General features: G+C 36.4%; 3 protein-coding genes and 1 long non-coding RNA gene across 6 annotated transcripts in view; 2 read left to right on the top strand and 2 right to left on the bottom strand.

Annotated features, from left to right (window-relative positions):
• Positions 1 to 700: 700 nt before the first annotated feature.
• On the top strand, positions 701 to 2,974 carry LOC141291985 (serine/threonine-protein kinase pim-2-like). Its single transcript, XM_073823969.1, has 6 exons — positions 701 to 1,028; positions 1,288 to 1,503; positions 1,721 to 1,866; positions 1,986 to 2,364; positions 2,537 to 2,713; positions 2,859 to 2,974. The coding sequence occupies exons 1-6, from the start codon at positions 701 to 703 to the stop codon at positions 2,972 to 2,974; spliced, it is 1,362 nt and encodes a 453-aa protein (XP_073680070.1).
• A 1,584-nt stretch (positions 2,975 to 4,558) lies between these two features.
• Positions 4,559 to 9,463, bottom strand: ecscr (endothelial cell surface expressed chemotaxis and apoptosis regulator). 2 transcript variants are annotated; one of them, XM_073825088.1, is made up of 12 exons: positions 9,349 to 9,463; positions 9,130 to 9,233; positions 8,807 to 8,884; positions 8,450 to 8,569; positions 8,323 to 8,364; positions 7,368 to 7,463; positions 6,923 to 6,964; positions 6,580 to 6,696; positions 6,406 to 6,504; positions 6,284 to 6,317; positions 4,999 to 5,069; positions 4,559 to 4,872 (listed from the first exon to the last, which is right to left on the bottom strand). In XM_073825088.1, the coding sequence occupies exons 2-12, from the start codon at positions 9,188 to 9,190 to the stop codon at positions 4,772 to 4,774; spliced, it is 861 nt and encodes a 286-aa protein (XP_073681189.1). In that variant the 5' UTR covers positions 9,191 to 9,233; positions 9,349 to 9,463; the 3' UTR covers positions 4,559 to 4,771. The 2 variants fall into 2 exon arrangements, with proteins under 2 accessions (XP_073681189.1, XP_073681190.1); XM_073825089.1 differs by lacking the exon at positions 9,349 to 9,463 and having other exon boundaries at positions 9,130 to 9,335.
• Positions 9,464 to 12,080: 2,617 nt separating this feature from the next.
• ppp3ca (protein phosphatase 3, catalytic subunit, alpha isozyme) overlaps positions 12,081 to 27,572 on the bottom strand; it is a 79,897-nt gene continuing 64,405 nt past the window's right edge. Inside the window, exons 7-14 of one of the 2 annotated variants that reach the window (XM_073824487.1) lie at positions 26,705 to 26,782; positions 26,485 to 26,579; positions 25,905 to 26,030; positions 20,308 to 20,385; positions 19,628 to 19,712; positions 18,662 to 18,759; positions 18,115 to 18,162; positions 12,081 to 13,952 (exon numbers count right to left, since the gene is read on the bottom strand). In XM_073824487.1, the coding sequence (XP_073680588.1) occupies positions 13,774 to 13,952; positions 18,115 to 18,162; positions 18,662 to 18,759; positions 19,628 to 19,712; positions 20,308 to 20,385; positions 25,905 to 26,030; positions 26,485 to 26,579; positions 26,705 to 26,782 (787 nt within the window). In that variant the 3' untranslated portion in view covers positions 12,081 to 13,773. The remainder of the gene's footprint in view (positions 13,953 to 18,114; positions 18,163 to 18,661; positions 18,760 to 19,627; positions 19,713 to 20,307; positions 20,386 to 25,904; positions 26,031 to 26,484; positions 26,580 to 26,704; positions 26,783 to 27,572) is intronic. The other variant, XM_073824488.1, reaches the window with a different exon arrangement.
• On the top strand, positions 19,611 to 22,248 carry LOC141292471 (uncharacterized). Its single transcript, XR_012340521.1, has 3 exons — positions 19,611 to 19,745; positions 20,271 to 20,405; positions 22,047 to 22,248. It is a non-coding gene; the product is annotated as an uncharacterized lncRNA (long non-coding RNA).

The raw sequence follows: 27,572 nt of genomic DNA on the forward strand, positions 1-27,572 counted from the left end.
TTGACCCACATGTAATATGTCTAATATATTATATATTAATATAATAATAATTATTATTGTTATTAATATTAAATTATGGTTATTATTATTATTATTATTATTATTATTAAATTTACATTTGGATCCACAATAATTAAATAATATGAAATAATATAATATTGTAAATAAATACATACATACATACATACATACATACATACATATATACTCAGAACTACCCTTCCTTGCAATTAATTTTTATCAACCAGTTAATAGGTAAAACCAAAAGCAAATTCGTTAAAACATTATTTCTGGTCAATGCAGCTGGGGTTACAGTTTAATATATTAATATATTATATTCATATAATAATAATTATAATAATAATTATTATTATACTGGGTGAAATAAATAAATAAATTTATTAATTATTATTATTATTATTATTATTGAATTTACATTTGGAACCACAATAATTAATTAATATTACAATTTAAATAAATAAATAAATAAACTGGGTTAAATAAATAAATAAATGTTTGGAGCCACACAGAGACTATGGAATTCTCCTATTAGCCCTTATGATATCATAGAGTTTTAGAACGTTGCGCGGGACTATATAAAGCGCGAAACTCATTTGCTCACTTTGTAGCGAGTTAGGAGTGTTGTCAACAGTGTTTACTTTTAGTATTCAGTTGTTGATAGCGTTGTATTTTGTTTATTATGGGACAGCGACATTGTCGTAGAGTGAACCTGGAGGGTGGTGAGTGTGTGCCCGCGGTCAATCCCGGCGCTTCACTTACACCCACCGACCACAAGGCGGAGGTCCATCCTCGTTTCGGCGAGACGCCTGAGTGTGCCGGTGAGGGAGACGGCCAGGAGAGAGGGACAGACAAGGCCAAGAAGAAGAGGAAGAGAAAGAGGTTTCGGAGGTTTACCTCTTTCTTCTCTTGCCTGTCTCGTCCCAAATCCACCAGGGCTCAGGATGAGCAGGTGGAGCAGGGTGAGGTGGACCAGGACACTGATGAGGCCCCATCGAGGTGTACTGATGGTAAATAACAAGCTCTGAACATCAGGAAGTCTCTTAATCAGTGTGAAAATCACAATGACATATTATAAAAACGCAGATCAAGTAATGTGATAAAAGTTTTAATATAGAAAGTAGTATTTTGAAAATACTGAATATTTAAAAAATGCAAGTAGTCAAATGTTCCTGTAGATGAAAATGTATTTGCATGAATATGGGTATGTCATATTTTTTTTGATACTGCTAATTAAAACAAGCATTTGGTTGATATCTCTCTCTTTAGATCAAATTTCTCTGCAGGACGTTGTCTGTACTGTAGAGGAGGACGATCATCAGGAGCCTCCTACCAGTGATCCTGAGGTCCATGCCGCTGTCGGGGACCAGCAAATAGTGGATGATCATCCTCAAGATAAGGACGGTCCAGCCAGTCTGTCAGCAGGTGAGACTGATTCCCATCTGCTGAGACAGCTGGACTGTGAGAAGATCGAGAGGATTGAGGGTGAGTTTACTGTTATAATCCAAAATATAACTCTCACACACATGCTATTCTGATAATATATTATCTTAGGTGGATGTGTACAAAAGAAAGTGCAAGTATAGTGATATGATGAGAATTACAAACATGTTAAAATAGTTTTAGAGTAAGCATGGCATGCCACACTGCAGGACATTTTTTTATTAGATAATAAAAAATAGCTATAATTATGTTTCAATAGAACACATTTGCTGGAAATATGCCATCGGCAAAAAGATGGGGGAAGGATCGTACGGCTCCGTCTATGAAGGGACCCGCTGTGAGGACGGTCTTCTGGTGGCTGTCAAAATCACAGCAAAGACGAAGAACGAGCCGTACCTCAGACTTGTAAGTAGACTGTGCTCTCTGTGTCATCTCTCAGCCATTGTTTGCAGTTTATAACATTTTGGATTAATGCGAATCACAGCGTACAAATAATCAATGTTTCAATATTTTCTTGCTTCTAGCCTGACCATCCCAGACCAGTACCTCTAGAGGTGGCCCTGACAGTTCTGGCCAATCAAGGCCCGAGCTGTCAGAACATTATAGAGATACTGGACTGGCAGGACCATCCTGACCAGTACTTCATGGTCCTGGAGCGGCCCTCACCCTGCATGGACATGCAGGATTTCTGGCTGCATTATGACGGCCTCTTCTCTGAGGGGATGGCCCGTCATTTTATGCAGCAGATCATCAATGCTGCCGTCGTGTGCTGCTCTCGGGGGGTCCTCCATCGCGATATCAAGATGCCGAACCTCCTGGTCAACATAGAGACCCTGGAGGTGAAGCTGATTGATTTCGGCTGTGGGGACCTCCTGAAGAGCACACTGTACAAATCCTACAGTGGTATGTATTAATCTTCAAACATGTATTATGGGACTTATCATATATATCCATATCTTAGTCAGACCATGTGTTAATTAACTAACAGCATTCTCAGAAGAAAAGCTAGTCATAATATTATTTTTATTGACTATTATTAAATGCAGACTTAGACAAGTGACAATTTTTCCTCCAGGGACAGCAAAGTACTGCCCACCTGAATTTTTTCAGAGGGGCGAGTACAATGGGAAACAGGCGACAGTGTGGTCATTGGGTGTCCTCCTCTTCCGAATGATCACCAGCCTTTTCCCTAGGAGCACCCATATCATTGAGATGGACAATGATACCTGGTCCCAGCTACACTTCTCTGATGGTGAGATCTTTATTTCTACAATTTTTAATTAGACAATATGTCTTTATAAAAAATGTCCTTATGGACATAGGGTTAGGTTTACAGCTTTGAAAGTAAGTGTAAAGTTTAAGGTAATAATCAGACATCTCTCCATCTTCCTGCACAGAATGCTGCTGCTTCATCAGAGGTTGTCTGAAGAGCGACCCAGAGCGGAGGATTCATCTTGAGGAGTTGCTCATCCATGACTGGTTTAAGGTACAGAGCAAAGACAAGCTAAAATGATGTTGAAGATATAGGGTTTGTTTATTTTTTTGCTTTTTGGTGGTTAAGTCTGATTATCTGAATATGAACATCAGCTTTCTTGTGTTACCTTTCAATACCTGTGGCAACTCATATAGTCAGTCCTCATATACTGCATAGTAACAAGCTATATTTTATGAAATATGTTTGTCCAGTTTGTCCAGTTTGCAAATGTACAATTTGTAATTGTGTTTCAGGTCCCCCTGTAAGTCATGGAGGACAGGGTCAGCCTTGCGTCTTGCGGGCTGACATGGGTGACCCCTCCATCCCTCCAGCCTTTGCGTCTTGCGGGGCTGGCAAGTCATGGTTGCGTCTTGCGCCATGGCTTGAGGCAGTAGTTCTAGCGTCTTGCGGAACTGCTCGCCTAGGGATGTGTACATAGTGTAAATAGTTAGTTTAGTTTTAGTTAAGTTAGCTTATCCATCCCTCCAGTCTTAGCGTCTTGCGGGGCTGGCAAGCCTTGGTTGCGTCTGGCGCCTTGGCTTGAGGCGAGTAGTTCTAGCGTCTTGCGAGACTACTCGCCTAGGGATGTGTGTTGTACATAGTTAGCTTAGTTTAGTTTAGTTAGTTAAGTATTACACCATCCAATCATATTTCTAAAAACGGAGTCACCTAGAGCTTCTCAGAGCTCCCTGTCAAGCCTGTCCCACAAGCTCCTGGCACTTCCACACTAGAGGTCCCTGCCACCTGCACTGGCAACAGAGCTCACTGTCACAGCCACCTTGGGCCTAGAAATCCTGTCAGGGCCGCTCCAAAAATCACTTAAGGCCTTCATAAAGGTTCCTGACGCAGCTGCTCCAGAACCTGCAGATGTCAGAGACAACCAAATCAAAGGCCCCATAGAGGTTACCTGACATGGTCCCTTTTGAGAGCTGCCCTGGTCCCAAAGCTTCTTGTCCAGGCCTAAAGGTTCCTGCTGCTGCAAGCCAAGAACTGGCAATGGTTTCAGAGCTCTGTGTCACAACAGCTACAGTCTGAAAGCTTCCCATTGTGGGTGTCAAAAATGTTCCTCTCATGATGGTGTTGAGATTCAAGTCACGGCCAAAAAACCTCCAACCAAGGCCACCTCAGTGTTTCCTGTAATAACTTCAGCCAGAGCTGATATCTAAAGATGCTCCAGTCCCAGAGCATCTCGCTGAACCTCCCTGGTCCCAGAGGTCCCTGCTAAAGCTGTGCTGGCCTTAGAGGTTTCTGTCTCGACTGCATGAGAAGATCCTCTCATGGCCCCAGTGTTTCCTGTCACTGGTGTGATTCCTTCAAAAATATATTACACCTTTGTGCCACATTAAAACACAATGTTTGTGAAAAAAAAAAACACAAAATGTGTTGTTTTATCAGGAAAACAATATGATAATCTTGATAATAATCTGGTTCACCTTCAGGAGTGTGTTAATGTGAGTATTAACCTCAGGTAAGTAGGAGCAGGTAAGTACAGAAGGTCAGAACAAAAATCCCATATGCGTAATTGTATTTTTAACTCGAAACCTTACATACTGTATTTCAATTTACAAACACAAGACTTTACACATGAATGCAGTTTTTTTAATCTGAAAAAGACGATTAACACAAAAGGGACATTTTATTTATTGATGAATGATGTGTCATTTAATATATGAGAGCATGTCTGACACAGGGATCATTGTATATGCAATATATGTCATAAGCATGATGTGTGATTTATACACTGACCATCAGCTAGAGGCACATTAATTCACATTCATTTAACATTATAAATAGAGTATGCAGCCTCCAATTCCATGCACTATGAACTGAATGAGATCACAGTCCGTCTTTAAAGCCCAGCAGGTCTCTGGTAAATTCTTGGTCTTCATTGTCCACTATAGTGCTGCGAACCGAAGACATCTGGGGAGAATCTGTATCTGCATAGAAGAGAGGTGAAGTCTTACAACAGGACATTTACATTTACCATATATTAGAATAATGTAAAATAGGATGCTATTCTTTCAGTATCAATCACAAAAACACTAAGGAAGGCATGCACTTACTGTTTTCTGTGTTTATTGTCCTCACAGAGACAAGAGTAATGCTCTCTTTCTCAGAGTTGCTGGTTATGTTGCTTGATCAAAAATTGAGAAAAATTAATCTTAAGTTAATTTTCAACAGACCTGTTATTTAAACATAATATATAATATTATATAATATTTTAGTAAATACATTTAATGTGTTGGGTTTTCTTATTTAATGTCCCATTATTACTGTAGGCTATATTGATACAGTTGAAGGCAAACGTTTACATTTACCTTGCAGAATCTGCTAAATGTTAATTATTTTACTAAAATAAAAGGGATCATACTAAATGCATGGTATTGTTTATTTAAAAAGACATTTACATATAGTCCACATGAGAAAATAATAGTTGAATTTATAAAAATGACCTGGTTTAAAAGTTTACATACACTTGATTCTTAATACTGTGTTGTTACCTGAATGATCCACAACTGTTTTTTTTTTTCCTGAACAGTTAAACTTTCAGAAAAGTCGTTCAGCTTCCACAAATTCTTTGGTTTTTCAGCATTTTTTTGTATTTGAACCCTTTCCAACAATGACTGTATGATTTTGAGATCCATCTTTTCACACTGAGGACAATTGAGGGACTCATATGGAACTATTACAGAAGGTTTAAACACTCACTAATGCTTCAGAAGGAAAAAAAGATGCATTAAGAGTCAGGGGTGTAAACTTTTGAACAGAATGTGTGTGTACATTTTTCTTATTTTGCCTAAATATCATATTTTTTTCATTTAGTACTGCCTTAAGAAGCTACAGAAGATACTTACATGTTTCCCAGAAGACAAAATAATTTACGTTTACTCCGATTCTGTTTTCATCCCCACGCACTTAATGCATCATGTTTCCTTTCTGGAGCATCAGTGAGCATTTGAACCTTCTGTAATAGTTGCATATGAGTTTAACTATTTAGGACAAACAGGGATCATTCAGGTTACAACACAGTATTAAGAATCAAGTGTATGTAAACTTTTGAACGTGGTCATTTTTATAAATTCAACTATTATTTTCTCTAGTGGACTATATGTAAACATCTTTTATGTTAAATATTTTATTTAGGTCAGTACCAAATAAAAGATTTTGTATGATCCCTCTTATTTTGGTAAAATAATTAACATTTTCTGCAGATTCCGCAAAGTGTATGTAACCTTGACTTCAACTGTACATGCTTTAATTTTCATATTTCATTATTCTTCTTATCTAATATTATATAACCACACATTCACAGTCACATGAATTTATAAATTTTAAATAAGTCCTCACCTGTCAGACAACACAGAATCACAGCTTTTAATACCTATATAAAAAAAAGATTAATTATATTGCACACTTGTAGCCATGTCTGCTTTAAAAATTAACCTTGAAATTCAGAAAGAGAAACCCACCTTCGTGCTGTTTAGTATTTCTACACCGTCCCCTGAGATTGATAGCAGTCACCAAGACCACCATCACAACAATTAAAATGAGTATAAGACTCATCACACCTAGAATTGCAGACAGGAAATATTTTAGCACCAGAAATAATGTGTATCATCAGATTACATAAGTATAAAACCTACTGAAGGCGAGCAGAGTGAGACCGCTGTCTGGTGCCTGTGAAGGTGTTACGGTCACCTCTGAGATGCTGATGTTTGAATTAACTGTTGTTGAAATGTTTGGAAGTACAGAAACCCCCACTGCACATGGAGCAGACACGTGAAATAGTGTTTTAATGTAGTCTTGAAAAATAAATGCTTGACTGTATTGCTCAGCATGACCAATTCTTTAACATACAATACAATGTTTTTCAAATGTAATTTTTTCATACATTTCAGATACATACAAACTTATCTACATCTTGGATGGACTGAGGGTGAGTACATTACTACAAATTTTTATTATATTTCATTTAATAATTACTACCTGGTGTGTTATCTGAAGTGAGGCCAGGTCCATCAGTACTACCTGGAAAAATAGAGGTACAAGTTTAATTACTGTCATCCACTTCCATTGATTTTGATCCCTAAAACTCAACTATGTTAGTTCTCTAATAAACTATATCTTGTCTATTTACACTAATAATGATACTTACTGTTCCCAGGACCACAAAACCAGTCATGAGGGTCAATTTTTGGAAATTGAGATTTATACATCACCTGAAGATTCAACAATCTAAAAATCAAATTATTGAGAAAATGATCTTTAATTAATATCCTAATGATTTTTGGCTTAAAAGAAAAATTGATCGTTTTGACCCACACAGTGTATTTTTGGCTATTGCTACAAATATACCTGTGCAACTTAAGACTGGTTTTGTGGCCCAGGGATACATTTTAGCAAATAGGAAACTAGAAAAAGGAGGTAAAACCTGTTATATTGGCTGCTGGGGATGAGGAGGAATTTAGAGTTGTGTCATTGAAGGATTTTGGTGTTGCTAACGTGGAGCTGGTGATTATAGACTGCCCTGTAATACACAATTTTATAACTTTTATAACATCTTTTGTGTTCCCCTCACATTTCTCAGAAGGAATTTCATTTTGTAGACATGATAAACCATCAACTTACAATTGAAAAAATAATAATGAACCCAAAAAATAAAATTTACTCACCCTCAGGCCATCCAAGATGTACATGCGTTTTCAGAGAAGACAAGATTTGGAGAATAGTGTTACATCACTTACTCACCAATGGATCCTTTGCAGTGAATGGGTGCCGTCAGAATGAGAGTCCAAACAGCTGATTAAAAACATCACAATAATCCACAAGTAATCCACACAACCCCAGTCCATAAATTAACACCTTGTAAAGCAAAAAGCGACATGTTTGTAAGAAACAAATCCATCATTAAGGCGTATAAACTTTAAACCATCACTTCTGGCCAAAATGCTAGTCTGTAATTCATAATAACGCTCCTTCCAGCGAAAAAGACAATTCCCACCAACCCGAAATCCACCAGCATATTTGTTTAGAACTGTTTTGGACTGTTTTCACTTCTAAATGGTGCTAGATTGGCCATATTTGTCATCTGATTCAGACAAGACAAAGCAATATTATGGATAGAGGACTCATATTTTAGCTAAATGATTTAAAACACCGCTTTTCACTTCAAATTGATTACTTTCGGATTATTGTGATGTTTTATGAGCTGTTTGGACCCATTCACTTCAGATGATCCATTGGTGAGCAAGTGATGTAATTCTAAATTTCTCCAAATCTGTTCTGATTATTAAAAAAATCATCTACATTTACATCTTGGATGGCCTGAGGGTGAGTACATCTTTTTTGGGTGAACTATTCTTTTACCAGCAGGTAATAATTACTACCTGATGTGCTTTGTGAAGAGAAGCCTGATCCAACAGTACTGCCTAGACAAACAGAGGTACAGATAACATTACTGTATATTTTCTATAAAGTATATTTTTATCAACTTAAGTTATATTTGTGCCTTACCTGCAAGGCTAGAAGTTACAGGAGCGGTGGTTGTGCTTACAGTTTTTGTGGTTTGGCTGGTCATGACATCCACATATTTAGATGAAGAAGTAGAAGTCACTGTTTTTTCTGTTTGTACTTCTAAATAAAACAAGACGGATGTATTTACATTACGATTAACTTTTTCATCACATGGTTTGTGTCTAATTTCTGAAGTTAAATGACACCATCACTACTTTCACTTAATAGGTAATGTGATTGGACATTTGCCTATAACTATTATCCAAACAATGATAAAATTATGATTCCAATTGTTCAGAATATGTTCAAGACATCTTTAAAATAGGAAAATCTTGTGTAGATTTGAGAAACACTCACCTGTTTTTGAATCAACAGACCATTGAGACGTAACAGTTGTGTTTAGAAGTACCGTAGTTGGTGTACTTGTGTCATTTCCTTTGCAAGTTGCATAGAGAACATAAATAAAAAGATATGCTGTTTTTAGAAAATAGCCACAAAAAGTATTTGGACACTAAAGGCAGCCTTAAGTGTTTAAATACTTTTGGGGCCACCATTCATTGTCAGTGACTAAGCCAGAAAACATTGTTAGAATAATTCCCCCCTTATTTACGGTTTTACCTTTTTCCCCTTTTCCCTTTCTTTCTATATATATATATAGAACTGGCTTCTGATTGACTTACCTGCTAAGATTATGGATGAAGATGCAAACAGGGGAATGAGAAGAAAAAAGAGCTGCTCCATGTCTCAATCCAAATGGGTTTTACTCTCGTCCACCTACACAGGACTGATCGTATGTATCCCAGATATCAGAATATAATTATGGTAATTAAATATGTCTAAAAAATGAAAAACAAAGAGAAAAATGCTCTTGTGCGAGTGAATTTGGTTGAAGTACTAACCGGTCTGTCCAAATCTGTTTCCTGTTGGATATAATAGTAACACACGAGGGAGTGCACATAGTATTATGAAGTCCTGCTGAGAAGCGTGTGTTTGGGTGTGTGTCAGTGGGCGCCGAGCTCTGGTTTGAGGGAGAAGTGGCTACGGCCCCTTTAGCTTCCTGTGGAAGAATAGCAGGAAACAGGTGGAATGCCCTCATGGAAAAAAGCCCTCACTGACTGAGGCTTTGAAACTTTAAAAAGCTTCATACAAACTGTGGTCTTTGACATTAATGTTACATTAAAATGACATTTTTCATACTTGATTATGCTATGCTATTCTTGTAAGAGAAAAATAAACACTTTTTTAGGGATAGTTCACCCAAAAATGAAAACTTTGATGTTTATCTGCTTACCCTCTGGGCATCCAAGATGTAGATGACTTTGTTTCTTCAGTAGGATACAAACAAAGATTTTTAACTCAAACCATTGCAGTCTGTCAGCCATATAATGGCAGTCAACGGGCTCAATGGCTTTAAGAGTCTAAAAAACATACACAGACAAAACCAAATTAAACCCTGTGGCTCGTGACGATACATTGAGGTCTTAAGACACCAAACAATCGGTCTGTGCCAGAAACCGATGCGTGATGAAGAGCAAGCAACCATAATTTCAGTTGATCAGGCTCAAAAGTTGGGAGTCAGTGAAAAGTCAACACTCCCGGGTGAGTTTTTAGTTTTTAATTGAATCGCGTCCGTGTATGCGTCTAATATGCATACTATGTATACTATGCACTTAGACGTATCACACACCGGCTGTTGTGAATGTGTTTAGGACAGTTGGACATTGCAGTGGATCAGAAGTAAAAAATTATATACAGTCAAGCCCGAAATTATTCATACCCCTGGCAAATTCTGACTTAAAGTTACTTTTATTCAACCAGTAAGTTTTTTTTGACCGGAAATGACACAGGCTTCTCCCAAAAGATAAAAAGATGATGTACAAGAGGCATCATTGTGGAAAAAAAATATTTCTCAGCTTTTGTTTACATTTGAACAAAAAGTGGCATGTCCAAAATTATTCATACCCTTTGCAAACTGTCACAGTCTATGGGAAAATCCAAAGTTCTGTACCATTCCAAATAGTCCAAGCTGTTCTTAAGCATCCTAATTACCCTGATTCATTGGGGACAGCTGTTTTAATCAACTCAACAGGTGAAAAACAGAAGCTCTCTGCTGTTGGTTTGTGGACAGTCATGGCTAAGACAAAGGAGCTCACTGAGGACCTGTGGCTGCGCATTGTGGCTGCTCACAAGTCAGGAAAGGGCTAGAAGACCATATCTAAATGTTAGATACAGTGCAAAGTATTAATAAAAAATACAAGACATTCCGCACTGTGAAAAATCTCCGAGGATGTGGACGGAAGCCAAAAGTGACACCTGTGCTGGCCAGGAGGATAGTGAGAGAGGTAAAAAAGAATCCACGGATCACCACCAAGGCCATCCTGATGAATCTGGGCTCTGCTGGTGGCAACGTCTCAAGGCAGACAGTCCAACGGACACTGCACACCGCTGGGTTCCACGGACGTAGACCAAAGAGGACACCACTTCTGCGATAAGGCACACAAAAGCCCACTTGGCTGTTGCAAATGCTCATCTGGACAAAGACGAAGACTTCTGGTCGTCTGTTTTATGGTCAGATGAAACAAAAATTGAATTGTTTGGCCACAATGATGTAGCCTTCATTTGGCATAAAAAGGAGAAGCCTTCAACCCTAAGAACACCATCCCCACTGTCAAACATGGTGGTGGGAACCTAATGTTTTGGGGGTGTTTTCAGCCGGTGGACCAGGGAACCTAATCACAGAAAATGGCACCATGAAAAAGGAGCAATACATCAAAATTCTCAACAACAACATCAGGCAGTCTGCAGAGAAACCAGTGGACATTTCAGCACAACAACGACCCAAAACACACAGCAAAAGTGGTTAAGAAATGGTTAGCAGACAAAAACATTAATGTTTTGCAGTGGCCCAGCCAGAGTCCTGACTTAAATCCAATTGAGAATCTGTGGAGGGAGCTAAAGATCAGGGTGATGGCAAGGAGACCCTCCAACCTGAAAGAGTTGGAGCTCATCGCTAAAGATGAATGGGCAAAAATACCAGTGGAGACATGCAAAAAAGCTGGTCAGCAATTAAGCGTTTGATTGCTGTAATAGCCAATAAAGGCTTTTCTATTGATTATTGAGAAGGGTATGAATGATTTTGGACATGCCACTTTTTGTTCAAATGTAAATAAAAGATAAGTAATATTTTTTTTCACAATGATGCCTCTTGTACATCGTCTTATTATCTTCTGGGAGACGTCTGTGTCATTTCTAATAATAAAAAAAAAACTGGTTGAATATAAGTAACTTTAAGTCAGAATTTGCCATGGGTATGAATAATTTCAGGCTTGACTGTAAATACTGTTCAGTTTCTTGCAGAGGCCGATTGTTTGGTGTCTTAAGACCTCAATTTGGTTTTGTCTGTGTATGTCTTTTTTTGAATGTTAAAGCTATGGAGCCCATTGACTGCCATTATATGACTGACAGACTGCAACAGTTTGAGTTAAAAATCTTTGTTTGTGTTCTACTGAGGAAACAATAACCTACATCTTGGATGCCCTGGGGGTAAGCAGATAAACATCAAATTTTCATTTTTGGGTGAACTATCCCTTTATACCAATGATTTCAGTCCATCATTAAAAGGAGAAAGACATTATTAGTTCATGCATATTTTATTCAAGAGTAAAAAAAGTGATTTGTCCCATAGGGCATGCTTACAATATGTGTTTTCATTTAGGAAGTCAAATGCGAAAACTTAGTTCCAGAGAAAATTACAAGAAAAATAGTCACAAATCCATAAAATTCCTTCTTTGAAATAAACCACGTCTGGACCAAACAAGGATCAGAAAACAGTGTAAATGAAAGAACCGTAAGCTTAATTGTAAGAATAATAAGAAGATCATCAAGAATCATAATGATAATATAGTTTTCCTCGTCAAAGTGAGACACTGAATTTTCCTCGTGTCCAATTAGTTTACATTTGAATAAACCATGCGATCATGCTTTGGCAGCCTGAATGTTGCTTTTCACTGAGTAATATGTTCATTCACACTACTGAACAACTTCTGTACACCAACTGAACAGAGAGAACGAAACAGAAAGAAAGAACGAAAGATGACGAAAAAACACCTCGGAAAGAGCGTCAGTGCCTGTACAGCGAAACTATACAAAAATAAAATCAACCATAATAAAATGATATCGATGGAAAAAAAAAGAAAGAAAAAGAAAAGAAATGAAATCAAAGATTACAAAATCATACCTATTTATAGAGATATAAAAACAAACTAGACCTTTACAAATATAATTTGAAGGGAAATAATTCAAGTCTACTATATTGAAACACATCACAATTATAATTTCACATATCAATAAGGAACTTAATTGCATGCACTGATGCGTTCAGTACCATAGATGCTGTTAAAAATCATTGTCCTCGACCGTTAATAATCATATATTTAAATATATTTATATATATTTATATATATATAATATTTATTTGACTTGCGAAATGTACTATGTGCATTCTCTCTCTTGAGATACAGGCAAGTGAGAAACAATCAGGAAGGTGGCGCCAAAGGTCGAGCTCGAGCTCCAACTGCGGTTTCCTCTGTCCGAACGGTTGCTTTGATCGAGTCTACGGCGGACAAGCAGCACCGCTCTTCTCCTCTACTGCTTCATGGCATCTTACCAAAAACCAAATCAAGAAATAAAACCCCCCAGGTAAGATTGCATCGTAAGTAATAAAATGTACAGGATTTGTCGTTAAATGTCCTTTCTTACAAACATTTTTCGTTTTTTTGTCATTTCAAATTTGTATATTTATTAATACTAGTAGCAAAACGTCGTCAACAGTGAGATCATTTCGTAATGAGATGGGATCATGAAGAAAAACTCGGAATCAAAAGAGGAAAAAGGTGTGCATGGAACCGACGAATCGGATGAATCAGGCTTAAGACAGAGTTCCTAAACCCCGCCCACTTGGCATGTGGGTGGAGTCGGAAAGGAACTGACACCGCCCTCTCTCTGATAAAGACACTTTCAGCCCTTCAGGCAAATCACCCCCCACCCCTCCTTTCGACACTCCCAAAAAAGGCAGAAACTTGCCGTCGGCAAGGTATCCGCTTCGAAAATTTGCGAGCGGCAAGAAAACAGTCTGCCTCTTTTCAGTGACACATTTAAGATAGTTTGGTTCTCGAATTGGACATTGGAGCAGGGAGGGATGTGAAGGTGATGTCGTTGGGTGTTGGTTGGAAGCAGGAGGCCTTAAATCACGGGTTTGGCGTTGTCCTGCCATGCGTCGTGGCGGTGGCATGGACTCAGGTGCAGGTGAGTGGGCAGCCGCTTCATCACTGGATGTTACTGTTGTCGTCGGTGCCGTTGGTCTCAGACATGTTCATCTTGCCCATGGAGTGGCCCACGTGGTTGACTCCGTCCTTGCGGGGCGGCATGCGCTCGTTGATGCGGTCCAGACCTTTAGCCTCCTCGAAGCTGCTGATCTTGTGCTGGGGAGAGAAGCCACGGATGGCTGCGGAGAGACGGGAGAAGCCCACAATGAACAAATAGACTCTTTATTTCTCTTTATTTACCAGTCAGAAGTTTTTGAACAGTTACATTTTAATGTTTTTTAAAGTCTTTTCTGCTCAACAAGCCTGCATTTATTTGATCCAAAGTACAGCAAAAACTGTATATATATATTTTTAAATATTTGTACTATTTAAAATAACTGTTTTCTATTTGAATATATTTTAAAATGTAATTTATTCCTGGGATCAAAGCTACATTTTCAGCATCATTACTCCAGTCTTGAGTGTCACATGATCCTCATAATATTAGAAATCATTCTAATATGCTCATTTGCTGTTCAAAAAACATTTACTATTAATATTATCAATATTTAAAACATTTGAGTACATTTTTTTTGATGAAGATCAGCATTTATCTCTAATAAAAAGCTTTTGCAACATTATACACCATATCATTCAAAAGCTTGGAGTCAGTGTGGGGGAGAGATTATAGAAATTAATACTTTTATTTAGCAAGGATGCTGGAAATTGATCAAAAGTGATGATAAAGACATTTACAATGTTACAAAAGATTTCTATTTCAGATAAATCCTGTTCTTCTGAACTTTCTATTCATCAAAGAAACCTGAAAAAATTATGCTCAGCTGTTTTTCAACATAATAATAATAATAAATGTTTTTTTAAGCAGCAAATCAGAATATTAGAATGATTTCTGAAGGATTATGAGACTGGAGTAATGATGCTAAAATTCAGCTTTGAAATCACAGGAATAAATTACATTTTAAAATATATATATTGAATATATTTTAATATTACATTTTAAAATATATTCAAATAGAAAACATTATTTTTTATAGTAAAAATATTTCAAAATGTCATCAAATAAATGCAGAAGAGTGAGCAGAAGAGACTTAAAAATATAAAAAATATTATAAATCTTACTGATCAAAAACTTTTGACTAATATTATAGGGCTGCTGAAAATATTGTTTTTCCATCACAGGAATAAATTACAGCTATTTAACAGCTATTTTAAATCGTAATAATTTTACAATTTTACTCTTTTTTATTGTTTTTTGATCAAATTATTTAAAAATAATAACAAAATAACATATAATTAAGGAATTAATTATCATTTGATTAATTAATAAAATGTTAACTGATAAATGACTTAACGACTTATCAAACTGACAAATAAATAGACATTTAAGAATGTTTAATTCAGATGTATAAACAGTTAAGTGTAACAATAAATAAAGCATTAATAAATTACTTAATTCATTGGTCAGCTGCATTTCCTAATCCATTTTCCAACTTTTTATTTAGTTGGAAAATGCCATTGATTCCTCTTAATTTATATTACACTCTGAAAAAAATGCTAGATTAAAAACACACTGGGTAAAATATAGACAAACCCAGCGACTGGGTTGTTTTGACACAGCGGTTGGGTTAAATGTTTAACCAAAATATGTTGTAAATTCAAAATCAGACACAAAATTACTAGAGGCTTTAGCAGTAATCAGAAGGTGAACATCTATTAATAAGCAATTAAAAAAAAATGTTTATTATTTAATTATTATTTATTCAAAATGTTCATTTCCTACCTATTTTGGGTTCATTTTAAGCAATACATACTGTAATTTTTAAACAATAGTTGAGTAATGTAGCTGGATCAAAACAACCCAATCGCTGGGTTTATCTATATTTAACCCAGCATTTTTAAGAGTGTATTTGTGGGAGCAACCAATGAACCTCAAACTGAATTTTAAAATACACCAACCTCACAAGTTCTGCTGAAATGAAAAACTTTAAGTTACTTCAGAGCAAACATACTGCATAACTATCAAGATAAACAGTCGAAAGACTGAATATATTGAGATCACCCCACCCTACCTGCTATTTTAACTATTTTATTGCTTTTTTGTTTATATATAGGCCTAGAAGAAATAGAAACCAGTGTCCAAACCCCTTGAGTCCATCCATGTGTGTATCACTGAGGTGAGCTGGTCTCAGAAAGCGAGAGGTTGTAGAAGAGGAACACACTCTGGTTGGCTGAGAGTTCCTGATTGGGGTTAATCACATGCTATGCCCACGCTAGAACCATGAGGGCCAGAGGAAAAAAGCAGCGCCCGACAGACCATACCCAAAAATCATGCCTCCAGTTTAGATGCTACCTCAAACCATCATGCAAGTAATTAAAGGCATGTTCCCTTAATGTCACCACCACAAAAGGGCACGGCAAATATCTGATTAAATTACTGTTGCTGATCAAATAAACCTTAAAACTTCTGACTCAAATAATTTTTTTGTACAAAGAGCATCTTGTGATGCCTTAGTTACATAATGGCTGTGTCTGCAACCTAAAAAACATTGGATTAGCAGGAGCTAGGAAGGGATCAAGGCAAATTGAATCTGTAGATACTAAGATTGGGGCGGTTTCTGAAGCCAGCATACAGTAGGTGTATCCTTCGATGTGATTCAACATGATTCTAATATGCTGATTTGCTGATATTTAAAGAAGTTTAGTACATTTTTTTTAGGATTCTTTGATGAATAGAAATATCCAAAGATCAGCATTTATCTGAAATAAAACGTTTTTGTAACGTTATACACTATACCTATCCAAAAGCTTGGAGTCAGTATAATTTTTTTTTTTTTTAGATACGAATATTTTTATTTTTTTTAAGGATGCTTTAAATTGATAAAAAGTGATGATAAAGACATTTATAATATTACAGAAAAATTCTATTTCAGATAAATGCTGTTCTTCTGATAAAAGAAATCTGAAAAAAATCTACTCAGCTGTTTTCAAGATAAAAATAATAAATGTTTTTTTGAGCAGCAAATCAGAATATAATGATTTCTGAAGGATCGTGTGACTGGAGTAATGATGCTAAAAATTCAGCTTTGAAATCACAGAAATAAATTACATTTTGAAATATATTCAAATAGAAAACAGTTATTTTAAATAGTAAAAATATTTCAAAATTGTACTTGTTTTTGCTGTACATTGGATCAAATAAATGCAGGCTTGGTGCAAAATCTTACTGTTCAAAAACGTTTGACTGGTAGTGTAAATAAATAATAAATGTAAATATTACACATTTAAAATTGGAAACGCAAAATCATTCATGTAAATATACACTACCATACAAATGTTTGGAATCTGTAAGATATTTGAATGTTTTAGAAAGAATTATACTAACCAAGACTATTTATTTGATTTAAAAATGCAGTAAAAACAGTAATATTGTGAAATAGTATTGCAATTTAAAACAACTGTTTTCTATTTTAATATATTTTAAAAAGTAATTTATTCTTGTGATGGAAAGCTGAATTTTCAGCATCATTTCTTCAGTCTTAAGTCATCACATGATCCTTTAGAAATCATTCTAATATGCTGATTTTAATAAATGGAAAGCATTTTTAATTGAAATATTTTGCAACATTATAAATGTTTTTACTGTTTTTAATGAATCCTTGCTAAATTATAATATTAAGTAAAACTCAGAACTAGCATTAAATATTTGCTAGGTTGCCTCTAAAGCTCACTTAAATTTGGTTATTTGATCATTTGATGTGATGTTTAGTGCCTAAAATCACTTCCTGCCTTGTGCTTTGGACAACTCTGGATCTCCTGGCAATGCATGCATATTTTATAAGGTGGTTAATTTGTATGAATTTGTATTTTGCTAAATCATACATATTTCCCAACCCCATCACTGGGGTCTAGGCCAAGCATACAAAAAAAAAGTGAGGTCATACCAATTCGTACGAATTAACCACCTTGTAAAATACATATGAATTGTTCATAAGATAGCGTTGGTTTTAGACACAGCCACAGTGTTCACTAGTAAGCAATCCAGACTATGTCAGATAACTTGAACTATTTACTTGAAAACTCTTCCCAGACATGTGCAGTGCCCCTCTGTAGTGATTGGTGGCTTTCTGATCTCGTTGGTTTTCTCTAAAGTAGTGTGTTAGTTGGTTAAAGCAGTCAACTTCAGAATGTGGTGACCCTGGTGGAAAATCCAGAATATGACGATACATGTGTTTTGAAATGTCCCACATGGTACATCCCATGTTGAACAAGAAACAAACCACTTTCCAAAACACATCTACCGTCCTATGTTGGATTATGCCCAGATACATGTCCTGGATTTACCTTCTCCGTCTTCTTCCGTCTCGATGGCTTCAATGGCTTCGATGGTTGCTGGAGGGAGAGGAGGGGAGTGTGTTATACCTGAACAAGCCATGCAACAGCAGTAATGCACAGGCAGCAGTTGTGTGCACAAGCAGCGGCGGGCGCCAGGACAACCCCGCGAGACGCATGCATGCCAACCAGACTATGGACCACAGACTCAGACAATCCCCTCAACCATTCGCACTTTGCAAGAGACTTCTCCTGCTTTCCACGCTTCCTGTGCTCTAGACACCCTACAGGACTCTCAGAAACTCATTCTCACCCCAGTTTACCATTAACAGGTAAACCGACCCACTAATGTGTCCATGCTTTGGGGGAACTAAAAGAGCAGCACCCCAAAGCTTGGAGTTGTCAGAGGATACAGAGAGAGACAGATGGAGAGACAGGTGGAAGGGACAGGGACAGACGTTACAGAGACAGAAGAGGAGGAAATATAAAGAAGGAGGAAGAGACATAGGGAGACAAGACCCAAGAGAGGAACATAGCCAGGACTGGATCATGTGCTCACCACTCTGTAGAGTCTGCTTGCCTCCAGAAAGGACCCCGCTAGGCAGCATGCCGGTAGGGGTCAGACCCTTCAGGGTCAACACATTCTCACTCTCCTCTCTGTAACAACAGCATATTAAAATCAGAAATAATAATACACTTCGCTGATATTACACTACCATTCAAATAATTGCAGTTGGTAAGTTTATGTTTATAAAATCAATGTTTATTTTAATGATGTCCTTACTACCTTTTTAGGCCTGAGAACGTGTCAGTGGCATTGCTGTCTATGTATGGTCAGAAAGCTCTCGGATTTCATCAAAAATATCTTAATTTGTGTACCGAAGATGAATGAAGGTCTTACAGGTTTGGAACATATTATTCCTTTAATAATCTAAATAATTATTAACAGGTTTTCTCAAACAGTATAAATAGCCATATATCCACCTTTTTTTGAACAAGGAAATCTTGCTCAACTGGAGCTAGTCAACTTTACATATTTTCCAAACTGAAAATATAACATTAAACCTGCACACATTTTTATATTTAGTTATACTGAAAAATATTCAATTCAGTCTGCCTTTTTATCCCGTTTTAACATGTATTTCTATGAAGACCAGAACCCAAAGAACCCAAATGGAAGTTAGAATCCATCATGGCGCCGTTCATCGGTTACTCAGAAAAAAAGGTGGATAGCAAAAAAGACTTACCCTTATATTTAAGGAAATAAGTCTCTTACTGATTCTGATAATCCTAACTTGCACAGATGTCCATAGAGAGCCCAGAATACTTTCTTTAAAAGACTTTCCGTACCTTTAAAAAAGTTTCTCGCATCCCAGTTTTATGCTGCACTGAATATCAGCCATATCTTGCTTTTAAGAAGCCTCTCCTCTATCTATCAGGTCTGATAAGCAAGAGCCGTCTCATAAGCATGTGACCCAGCTGACCGCAGACTGAATGACTCAGCTGGAGGAAGCCCCATTTGTACCTGAGCACGGAGAACATCTTGGCCATCTTCCCAATGGCACGGATCTTGTTCCTAATCACCTCTTTCCGAGCAGCTGCTGCATTGGCTGTGGGCGGAAAGAAAAAATCAAGCACTCTCAGTGAGTATGACCAGAGGCTAAAAACCTACAGAAACTTTATGGGTTTTTTTACAGAAATGATGTGTATTGTGTTGGCGGCAGTTTTGGAAGTAACTAACTCAAAGAAGCGACACTACTAAGTATTTTTTCCAAGTACAAGCTACTTTTTTTTACCCACATTGTATAAAGTGCTAAGTGTTGACTGTAAATGATATTCATTCACACAGAACCCTCATTGTTTTTGAGAGAAATACTGCTAAAGAGCAATTATTAGTGCTTCTAGTTGCACTCCTAAGTACCTTGTAGCTTGGAAAATGTAAGTTTTACAGTTTTAAGACTAGCTTCCCCAGTGCTTCTTTCTTTAGCAGCTAGCAAGCCCAGTATCACAAGAGTGCTACTTAACAGGAAATATATTGAAAGAGCTATGAGTCATAATTCAGGATGTACCTGATGTGAAAGAAAAGGCCCCTTCTGTCGAGAAATCATAATCATGTTTCATGCTGGGGAACTCATATATTATGTTCATCTTTTACATGCAATGCAAAGAACACTGTGGAGCGAACAAGTTAAGAAGATGTCTCACCGTCAAAGATCTCTTCTTCATCATTCATCAGCTCATCATCGGAACAGATGCTCAACACATTTACCAGCATCTCCGTGACTGCAGGCGAAACAACAACGGTCAGTCACAACAAATCAAAACAACATTCAGTTGAAAGTATCGGACGTCAGCAAAAGCTTTTTTGGTGCGCCTGTTTTTTCTTAAGGAAAACGTATTGAAGATGGTCACGATTTGGGTTAGAGGTTACTTCACTCCTGAATTCAATTTCCTGGTAATTTACTCAACCCCATGTTATCCAAGATGTTCATGTCTTTCTTTTTTCAGTCAAAAAGAAATTAAGGTTTTTGATGAAAACATTCCAGGATTTTTCTCTATATAGTGGACTTCAGAATCAGGATGTATTTAACTTAAGATTTTACAATTTTTTTCTGAAAAAATATCCAAATTTTGTTAGTTTAAGATAGCTTTGCTCGTTTTAGGCAAAAACTAACAAAATTTAGATCTTTTTTTTTCAGAAAACAAGACATAAAATCTTAAGTCGTTTTACCTGTCAAGTAAATGCATGCTGATTCAAGAATTTTTAGATATTTATACTAGAAAACAAGACAAAAATACTAAGGAAGAACATCATTATTTGCAGTGTATGCCATGTGTGACCTTTCCAATATGATTATGTAATTTGTGTTTAAAAAATATAATTTGTTTTCAGAAAATGAGCGATCGTTTCACTAGATAAGACCATGATTCCTTGGCTGAAATCATGTAGAGCCCTTTGAAGCTGCATTGAAACTACGATTTGGACTTTCAACCCATTAGCTGTGATTGAAGGAGAAACATCCTGGAATGTTTTTTAATAAAAACCTTAATTTCTTTAATTTCTAGAAAGAAAACATGAACATTAGTGAATTATCAGGAATTTTTTATTCTGGAAGTGAACTAATCCTTTAAAGATTTTTGCATTAAAATGATAAAAAAAAATGACAGTAAGAACACCCATTTCAAATAAACTGTTCTTTTGAACTTTCTAATCATCAAAGAATCCATAAAAATATGTATTTTTCATTAACATTTTAAACAACCGAGCTGTGTTGAACATTGATGATAATAAAACATGAGAATGATTTCTGAATGGTACGGCTGCTGAAAATTTGGCTTTGACGTCACAAATTTTGAAATACATTAAAATAGTGAACAATTATTTAAAATTGTACTAATATTATTTACTAATTTAGTAGTATTTTTAATTAAAAAAGCAGCTTTACTTCAAAAAATGATTTTCTTTCTTAGTATTTTTGTCTTGTTTTCTAGTATAAATATCTAAAACGTCTTGAATCAGGATGCATTTACTTGACAGGTAAAATGACTTAAGATTTTACATCTTGTTTTTTATCTAAATTTTGTTAGTTTTTGCTTAAAACAAGCAAAATTATCCGCCAATGGACTAACAAAAATAATCCTAATTCAAAGGCTAAACAAGATTATTTTTCTTGCCTCATTGGCAGATAACTAAGCTTGTTTTAGGCAAAAACTAACAAAATGTGGATATTTTTTCAGAAAACAACACATAAAATCTTAAGTAATTTTACCTGTCAAGTAAATGCATCCTGATTCAAGAATTTTTAGATATTTATACTAGAAAACAAGACAAAAATACTAAGGAAGAACATCATTTTTTGCAGTGTATGCCATGTGTGACCTCTTCAATGTGATTATGTAATACATCAGGCTGAAAAAATATATCATGTTTTATTTTATTTTAGAAAGTGAGCAATTGTTACACTAGATAAGACCACGATTCCTTGGCTGGAATCATGTAGAGCCCTTTGAAGCTGCATTGAAACTGCAATTTGGACCTTCAACCCATTGGCTCCCATTGAAGGAGAAAAATCCTGGAATGTTTTCATCAAAAACCTTTCTTTTTGACTGAAGAAAGAGACATGACAAAGAGACATCTTGGATGACATGGGGGTGAGTAAATTATCAGGATTTTAATATTCTGGAAGTGAAGACTTTTGCATTAAAATGGTAAAAACTGACAGTAAGAACACCTATTTCAAATAAACTGTTCTTTTGAACTTCCTAATCATCAAAGAATTCATAAAAATATGTTTTTTTCATGAACATTTTAAGCAACCGAGCTGTGTTTATCATTTATAATAATAAGAAATATTCAAATGATTTATGAATTTTATGACTGCTGAAAATTTGGCCGTCACAGATATAATTTCAATTTTAAAAATACAATAAAATAGTAAACCATTATTTAAAATGTTACTAATATTATTTACTAATACTAATAGTATTTTTAATAAAAAAAGCAGCTTTGAAGAACGCACTGTAAAAAATGATCTTCTTCCTTAGTATTTTTGTCTTGTTTTTGTCTTTTGTTTTTTATTTTTGTCTAGTATAAATATCTAAAATTTCTTGAATCAGGATGCATTTACTTGACAGGTAAAATGACTTAAGATTTTATGTCTTGTTTTCTGAAAAAAAGGGCTAAATCTAGTGGGTTTTTGCCTAAAACAAGCTAAATTAATAAAAAAATAATATTAGCCTTTGAATTAAGATTATTTTTCTTACCCCACTGGCAGATGATTTTGCTTGTTTTTTTCAGAAAACAAGATATACAATTATTTTACTTGTCAAGTAAATGCATCCTGATTCAAGAATTTTTAGATATTTATACTAAAAAACAAGACCAATATACTAAGGAAGAAAAACATTTTTTGCAGTGCATAAGAACTATTAAAAAACATTAACAAATATTACAGATTTTAACAGATATTACAAATTATATATGTGACCCTGGACCACAAAACCAGTCATAAGGTTAAATTTTACAAAACTGAGATATATGCATCATATGGAAGCTCAATAAATAAGCTTTCTATTGATGTATAGTTTGTTAGGATAGGACAATATTTGGCCGAGATACATCTATTTGAAAATCTAGAATCTAAGGGTGCAAAAAAATCAAAATACTGAGAAAATCACCTTTAAAGTTATATATATATGATTTGGCTGTTGGTAATCATAGTGTGCTGATATACAGCCATAACGCACAGCTACTCATGTGATATTGCTTTTATACAACAGTTTGGCTGCACATATGTGTAAATACATAAGAAACAATAATGGAGTATCTTTAAAAACTCTCTTTTGTGCGAACTACTACTACTGCCACAGACTCAAATATAAGTTTGACAGTTGACAGTGATGAGATTTTGCCCTGGAACAATCAATAGGTTATTGAGACCAAAGACTGCCTGTTTTACTGCCTGTGATTTACCCAAAATGAATTATATCTCATGTTTAACCACTATAGAGACATCAGAGCCAGCAAAAAAAAAAAATTAAAGAAGAACTGGCCAAGGTAAGGCTGCTCTCAGCAGGTTCATGAGTGCTGAATGCCCATTGAGGCCGTGGAGCTCACATCTCCAAAAACGTCAAAGCATTTTCAAATAATCGTTATCTTTATTAACAAACCACATATTAGTCCGAACAAGTACATTCTCACCTAAACACTTTTAAAACTACATTCCATTAGACAAACAGTATTATTTATACAATTATAGTAGAATTGGCCTTTAAGAAATACCGCAGGTAGAGCGATACAAACAGTGAAACGGTTTCGTTCACTATAGACCCTTTTACTGTTTGTACACAATGATGACGTAGCAACGTATGCGCGCGCATATTGGCAACGGAAGTATGGCGAGAATCAGCAGTGTGTCAAGCTACGCGAGCGGATTAAGCAACACAGACAGAGAAAGTTATTTGGAAAAGTTGACTTTATCAAATGGTATCCGGCTACCAGATCCGTGTACTATAGTGGAGTGGATAGAAGACGTTAGCAGATGGCCAAATATACAGTGGCCAGATATATATATATATATATACGTATTTAGTTGAGAAACCGAGCGTGTACACGAGAGAATCACTGGATGCTTATGAATACATTGTCTGTGGTCATGTACAGAACGTCAAATACCATGACATAGACTCAGAGTTTTGTGTGTTGAAATCAACACGTTTAAAGGGATAGTTCACCCAAAAATTAAAATTTGATGTTTACCTGCTTACCCCCAATGCATCCAAGATGTAGGTTACTTTGTTTCCTCAGAAAAACACAAACGAAGATTTTTAACGAAAACCGGTGCAGTCTGCCAGCCTTATCATGGAGATGGATGGGCACCAACCCTTTAAAAGTAAACAAAAACATGCACAGACAAATCCAAATTACACCCCGCGGCTCGTGATGATACATTGATGTCCTAAGACATGAAACGATCGGTTTTTGTGAGAAACTGAACAGTATTTATATCATTTTTTACCTTTGATACACAGCCACGTCCATCTGTAATGTGCACGAGTTTGGCATCAGTCACGTCACACGAGCACGCGCTCTCTCGTAGAATACGCAAACGCCGGAAGCGATCTGTCGCATGTATACGACACTCATTGTTTACACAGAGCACAGAGATTGTGGGTATAGCGGCTATTTAAAATGGTAATTACTTGCGCGTATCCTGATTGTTTAAACCGATTTAAAGCTAAAAGATTACATTAGTTTGCGCAAACTCATCCGGGACTTTTCACTGATTTCCCCTTACGGCGTTTGTGTATTCTACGCCAGAGCGCGTGCTCATGTGACGTGACTGATGCCAAACTCGTGCACATGACAGATGGACGTGGCTGTGTATCAAAGGTAAAAAATGATATAAATACTGTTTAGTTTCTCACAAAAATCGATCGTTTCGTGTCTTAAGACATCAATGCATCATCACGAGCCGCAGGGTGTGATTTGGATTTGTCTGTGCATGTTTTTGTTTACTTTTAAAGGGTTGGTGCCCATCCATGTCCATGATAAGGCTGGCAGACTGCACCGGTTTTTGTTAAAAATCTTCGTTTGTGTTTTTCTGAGGAAACAAAGTAACCTACATCTTGGATGCATTGGGGGTAAGCAGATAAACATCAAATTTTCATTTTTGGGTGAACTATCCCTATAGTCGCCTGCAGCCACAGGCGCCACCGGTTCTTCTGAAACGGCCGTGATCCTGTCGGAATCCTATAAAACTTAAGCCCCTTGGTGGAATATCTATTAGTGCAACCGTAAACACAACAACCAGACATTTTGATGCTGGGACACCGTTTTGATAAAATTTAGTTGCTAACACATTAGAGCCAGTGGGGAACAACACCACTTCCGTTGCCAAAATGCGCGCGCAACTATTTGATCACGTGGGCTGTAAAAGGGTCTATAATACACTCTTAAAAAAAAAGGTGCTTCAAAAGATTGTTCAAGCGATGCCATGGAAGAACCATTTTTGGTTCCACAAAGAACCTTTTAGTCAAAGGTTCTTTAAAAACCATTTCTTGCATAACCTTTTGTAATCTAAAGAACCTTATTTGCCACAAAGAACATTTTATGAAATAGAAAATTTCTTTAGATGTTAAAGGTTCTTTATGGAACCATTTAGACAAAAAGGTTCTTCTATGGCATTGTGAAGCACCTTTATTTTTAAGAGTGTATCACACTTCTCTCAGCCAAACAGATTCGACGACCCGAAAGACCTGTTGTATAAATAAATAAATAAATAAATAAATATAAGATGTACCTTTCTCTCCCACAAATGGCAGCGACCAGGTGAAGACATCCATGAAATTTGGCAGCCAGTAGGGATGAGGGGAGCAGTTAAACTGCCGGATGTTCATTACATTGTTCTCATACTTCAGAACGGCAGCTGAGGAAGTGAATAATAAGAAAAAGTGAGCCTCCAGCTTATGAAAATTCTTGAATCAATAATATGAGAAATAATCTCAAGAGAGCGTGGCTTCCTGAGCCGCTGGGTTTGTTTCCTAATCGACTAATTCAAGTGGAATCGTTGTCTAAATTTTTTGCTAAAACAGCGTGTACACACAATAATACAACAAAAGCCAAGCTAAATGAGATCTAACAGGAAGAACATACATCTGGATATACAGTATATCAGTTTTGTATGCGGCTGAACATTAATTTTCACTAAAAGCCTCCACTAGATGGTACTGCTGAGAGCTTGACCCTGTTCCATCAGCGGATGATAAGACCACATGGATGGAGTCATTCAAGCTGATGGTCCTGCCCACGCTCTCATCCAGCTCTCTGTTCCCGTCACAATGCTCCATTTTTCCGCGCACATAAGGAAAAACAGGACTTACCTTTGTTATTGTAAACATCAAGGTAGTTTGGTGCGGAGAAGATGGTAATAAGGGAAGGGAAGCCAGTGGTTTGACTCTTCCTGTACATCCGGTACCTGTTAGAAGAGACAAAAAATGTGCACATTTTATGTATAAAAACGTATATCCTTAAAAATACTCCTAAAGGGTGCATATTAATATACAAAAATTTAAATACAGAGCAAAGACAGGTAATACATACCCTGCATCTTGTGCTTCGTGTGCTCGAATGATTGATAACAAGTTATTATTCTGTAGGAAGTCACAGACAGCCGGATAACTGCAACACAGAAATTGAGAGAAGGAAAAGAGAATGAGAGAGAAAATAAGAGCCAGCAATCGGAAACTGTGGGTGGACGTGTCTCATTAATGTTCTATTGTTTTTTCAATGCTTTCCACTGTCAGCCAACCAAAACATTCATGTGTGAATGGAGCACCAGTGCATTTCCACATGTGTCCAGCAGGGGCAACATGGCGCTCAACTGTTGGTGGGCAGTGTTATCATGTTGTTAACAGATATCCGGAGAAAAAAAATCCTGGTACTTAGTTATTTGCAATTCAGAGAGAGATCATATATAGAATACATTCAAGGACATTTTTACTCATAGTCTCAGCAGACCCTGAGATGACATGTGTTTTAGTGAAATGAAAGGATTACCTCACTCCTGAATTAAAATTTCCTGATGATTTACTCACCTCCCTGTCATCCAAGATGTTCATGTCTTTCTGTCTTCAGTCTAAATGAAATTAAGGTTTTTGAGGAAAACATTCCAGGATATTTTTCCAATTAGTGGACTGCAATGGGAGCCAATGGGTTGAAGGTCCAAATTGCAGTTTCAATGCAGCTTCGAAGGGCTCTACATGATCCCAGCCGAGAAATGTGGGTCTTATCTAGTGAATCGATTAGACATTTTCGAAAAAAAATAAAATAAAATACAAATTTATATACTTTTTAGCCACAAATGCTCATCTTGCTCAATGCTCAACTTAAAACTTCCAACAAAATCATCTTTTATGTAAAGAGAGTTTGACTTTCTTTGCACGTTCGCTTTGTAAACACTGGGTCGGTT

Source organism: Garra rufa, chromosome 19 (genome assembly GCF_049309525.1).
Source record: "Garra rufa chromosome 19, GarRuf1.0, whole genome shotgun sequence".
Lineage (NCBI taxonomy): Eukaryota > Metazoa > Chordata > Actinopteri > Cypriniformes > Cyprinidae > Garra > Garra rufa.

Coding starts and splice junctions, on each gene's coding strand:
- LOC141291985 (XM_073823969.1), top strand. CDS start 701: ATGGGACAGCGACATTGTCGTAGAGTGAACCTGGAGGGTGGTGAGTGT. Junction 1,867..1,985: donor ACGAGCCGTACCTCAGACTT/GTAAGTAGACTG, acceptor TCTTGCTTCTAG/CCTGACCATCCCAGACCAGT. Junction 2,365..2,536: donor ACTGTACAAATCCTACAGTG/GTATGTATTAAT, acceptor TTTTTCCTCCAG/GGACAGCAAAGTACTGCCCA.
- ecscr (XM_073825088.1), bottom strand. CDS start 9,190: ATGGAGCAGCTCTTTTTTCTTCTCATTCCCCTGTTTGCATCTTCATCC. Junction 8,885..9,129: donor TTCATCCATAATCTTAGCAG/GTAAGTCAATCA, acceptor CAACTTGCAAAG/GAAATGACACAAGTACACCA. Junction 7,464..8,322: donor CTCTTCACAAAGCACATCAG/GTAGTAATTATT, acceptor TGTGTATTACAG/GGCAGTCTATAATCACCAGC.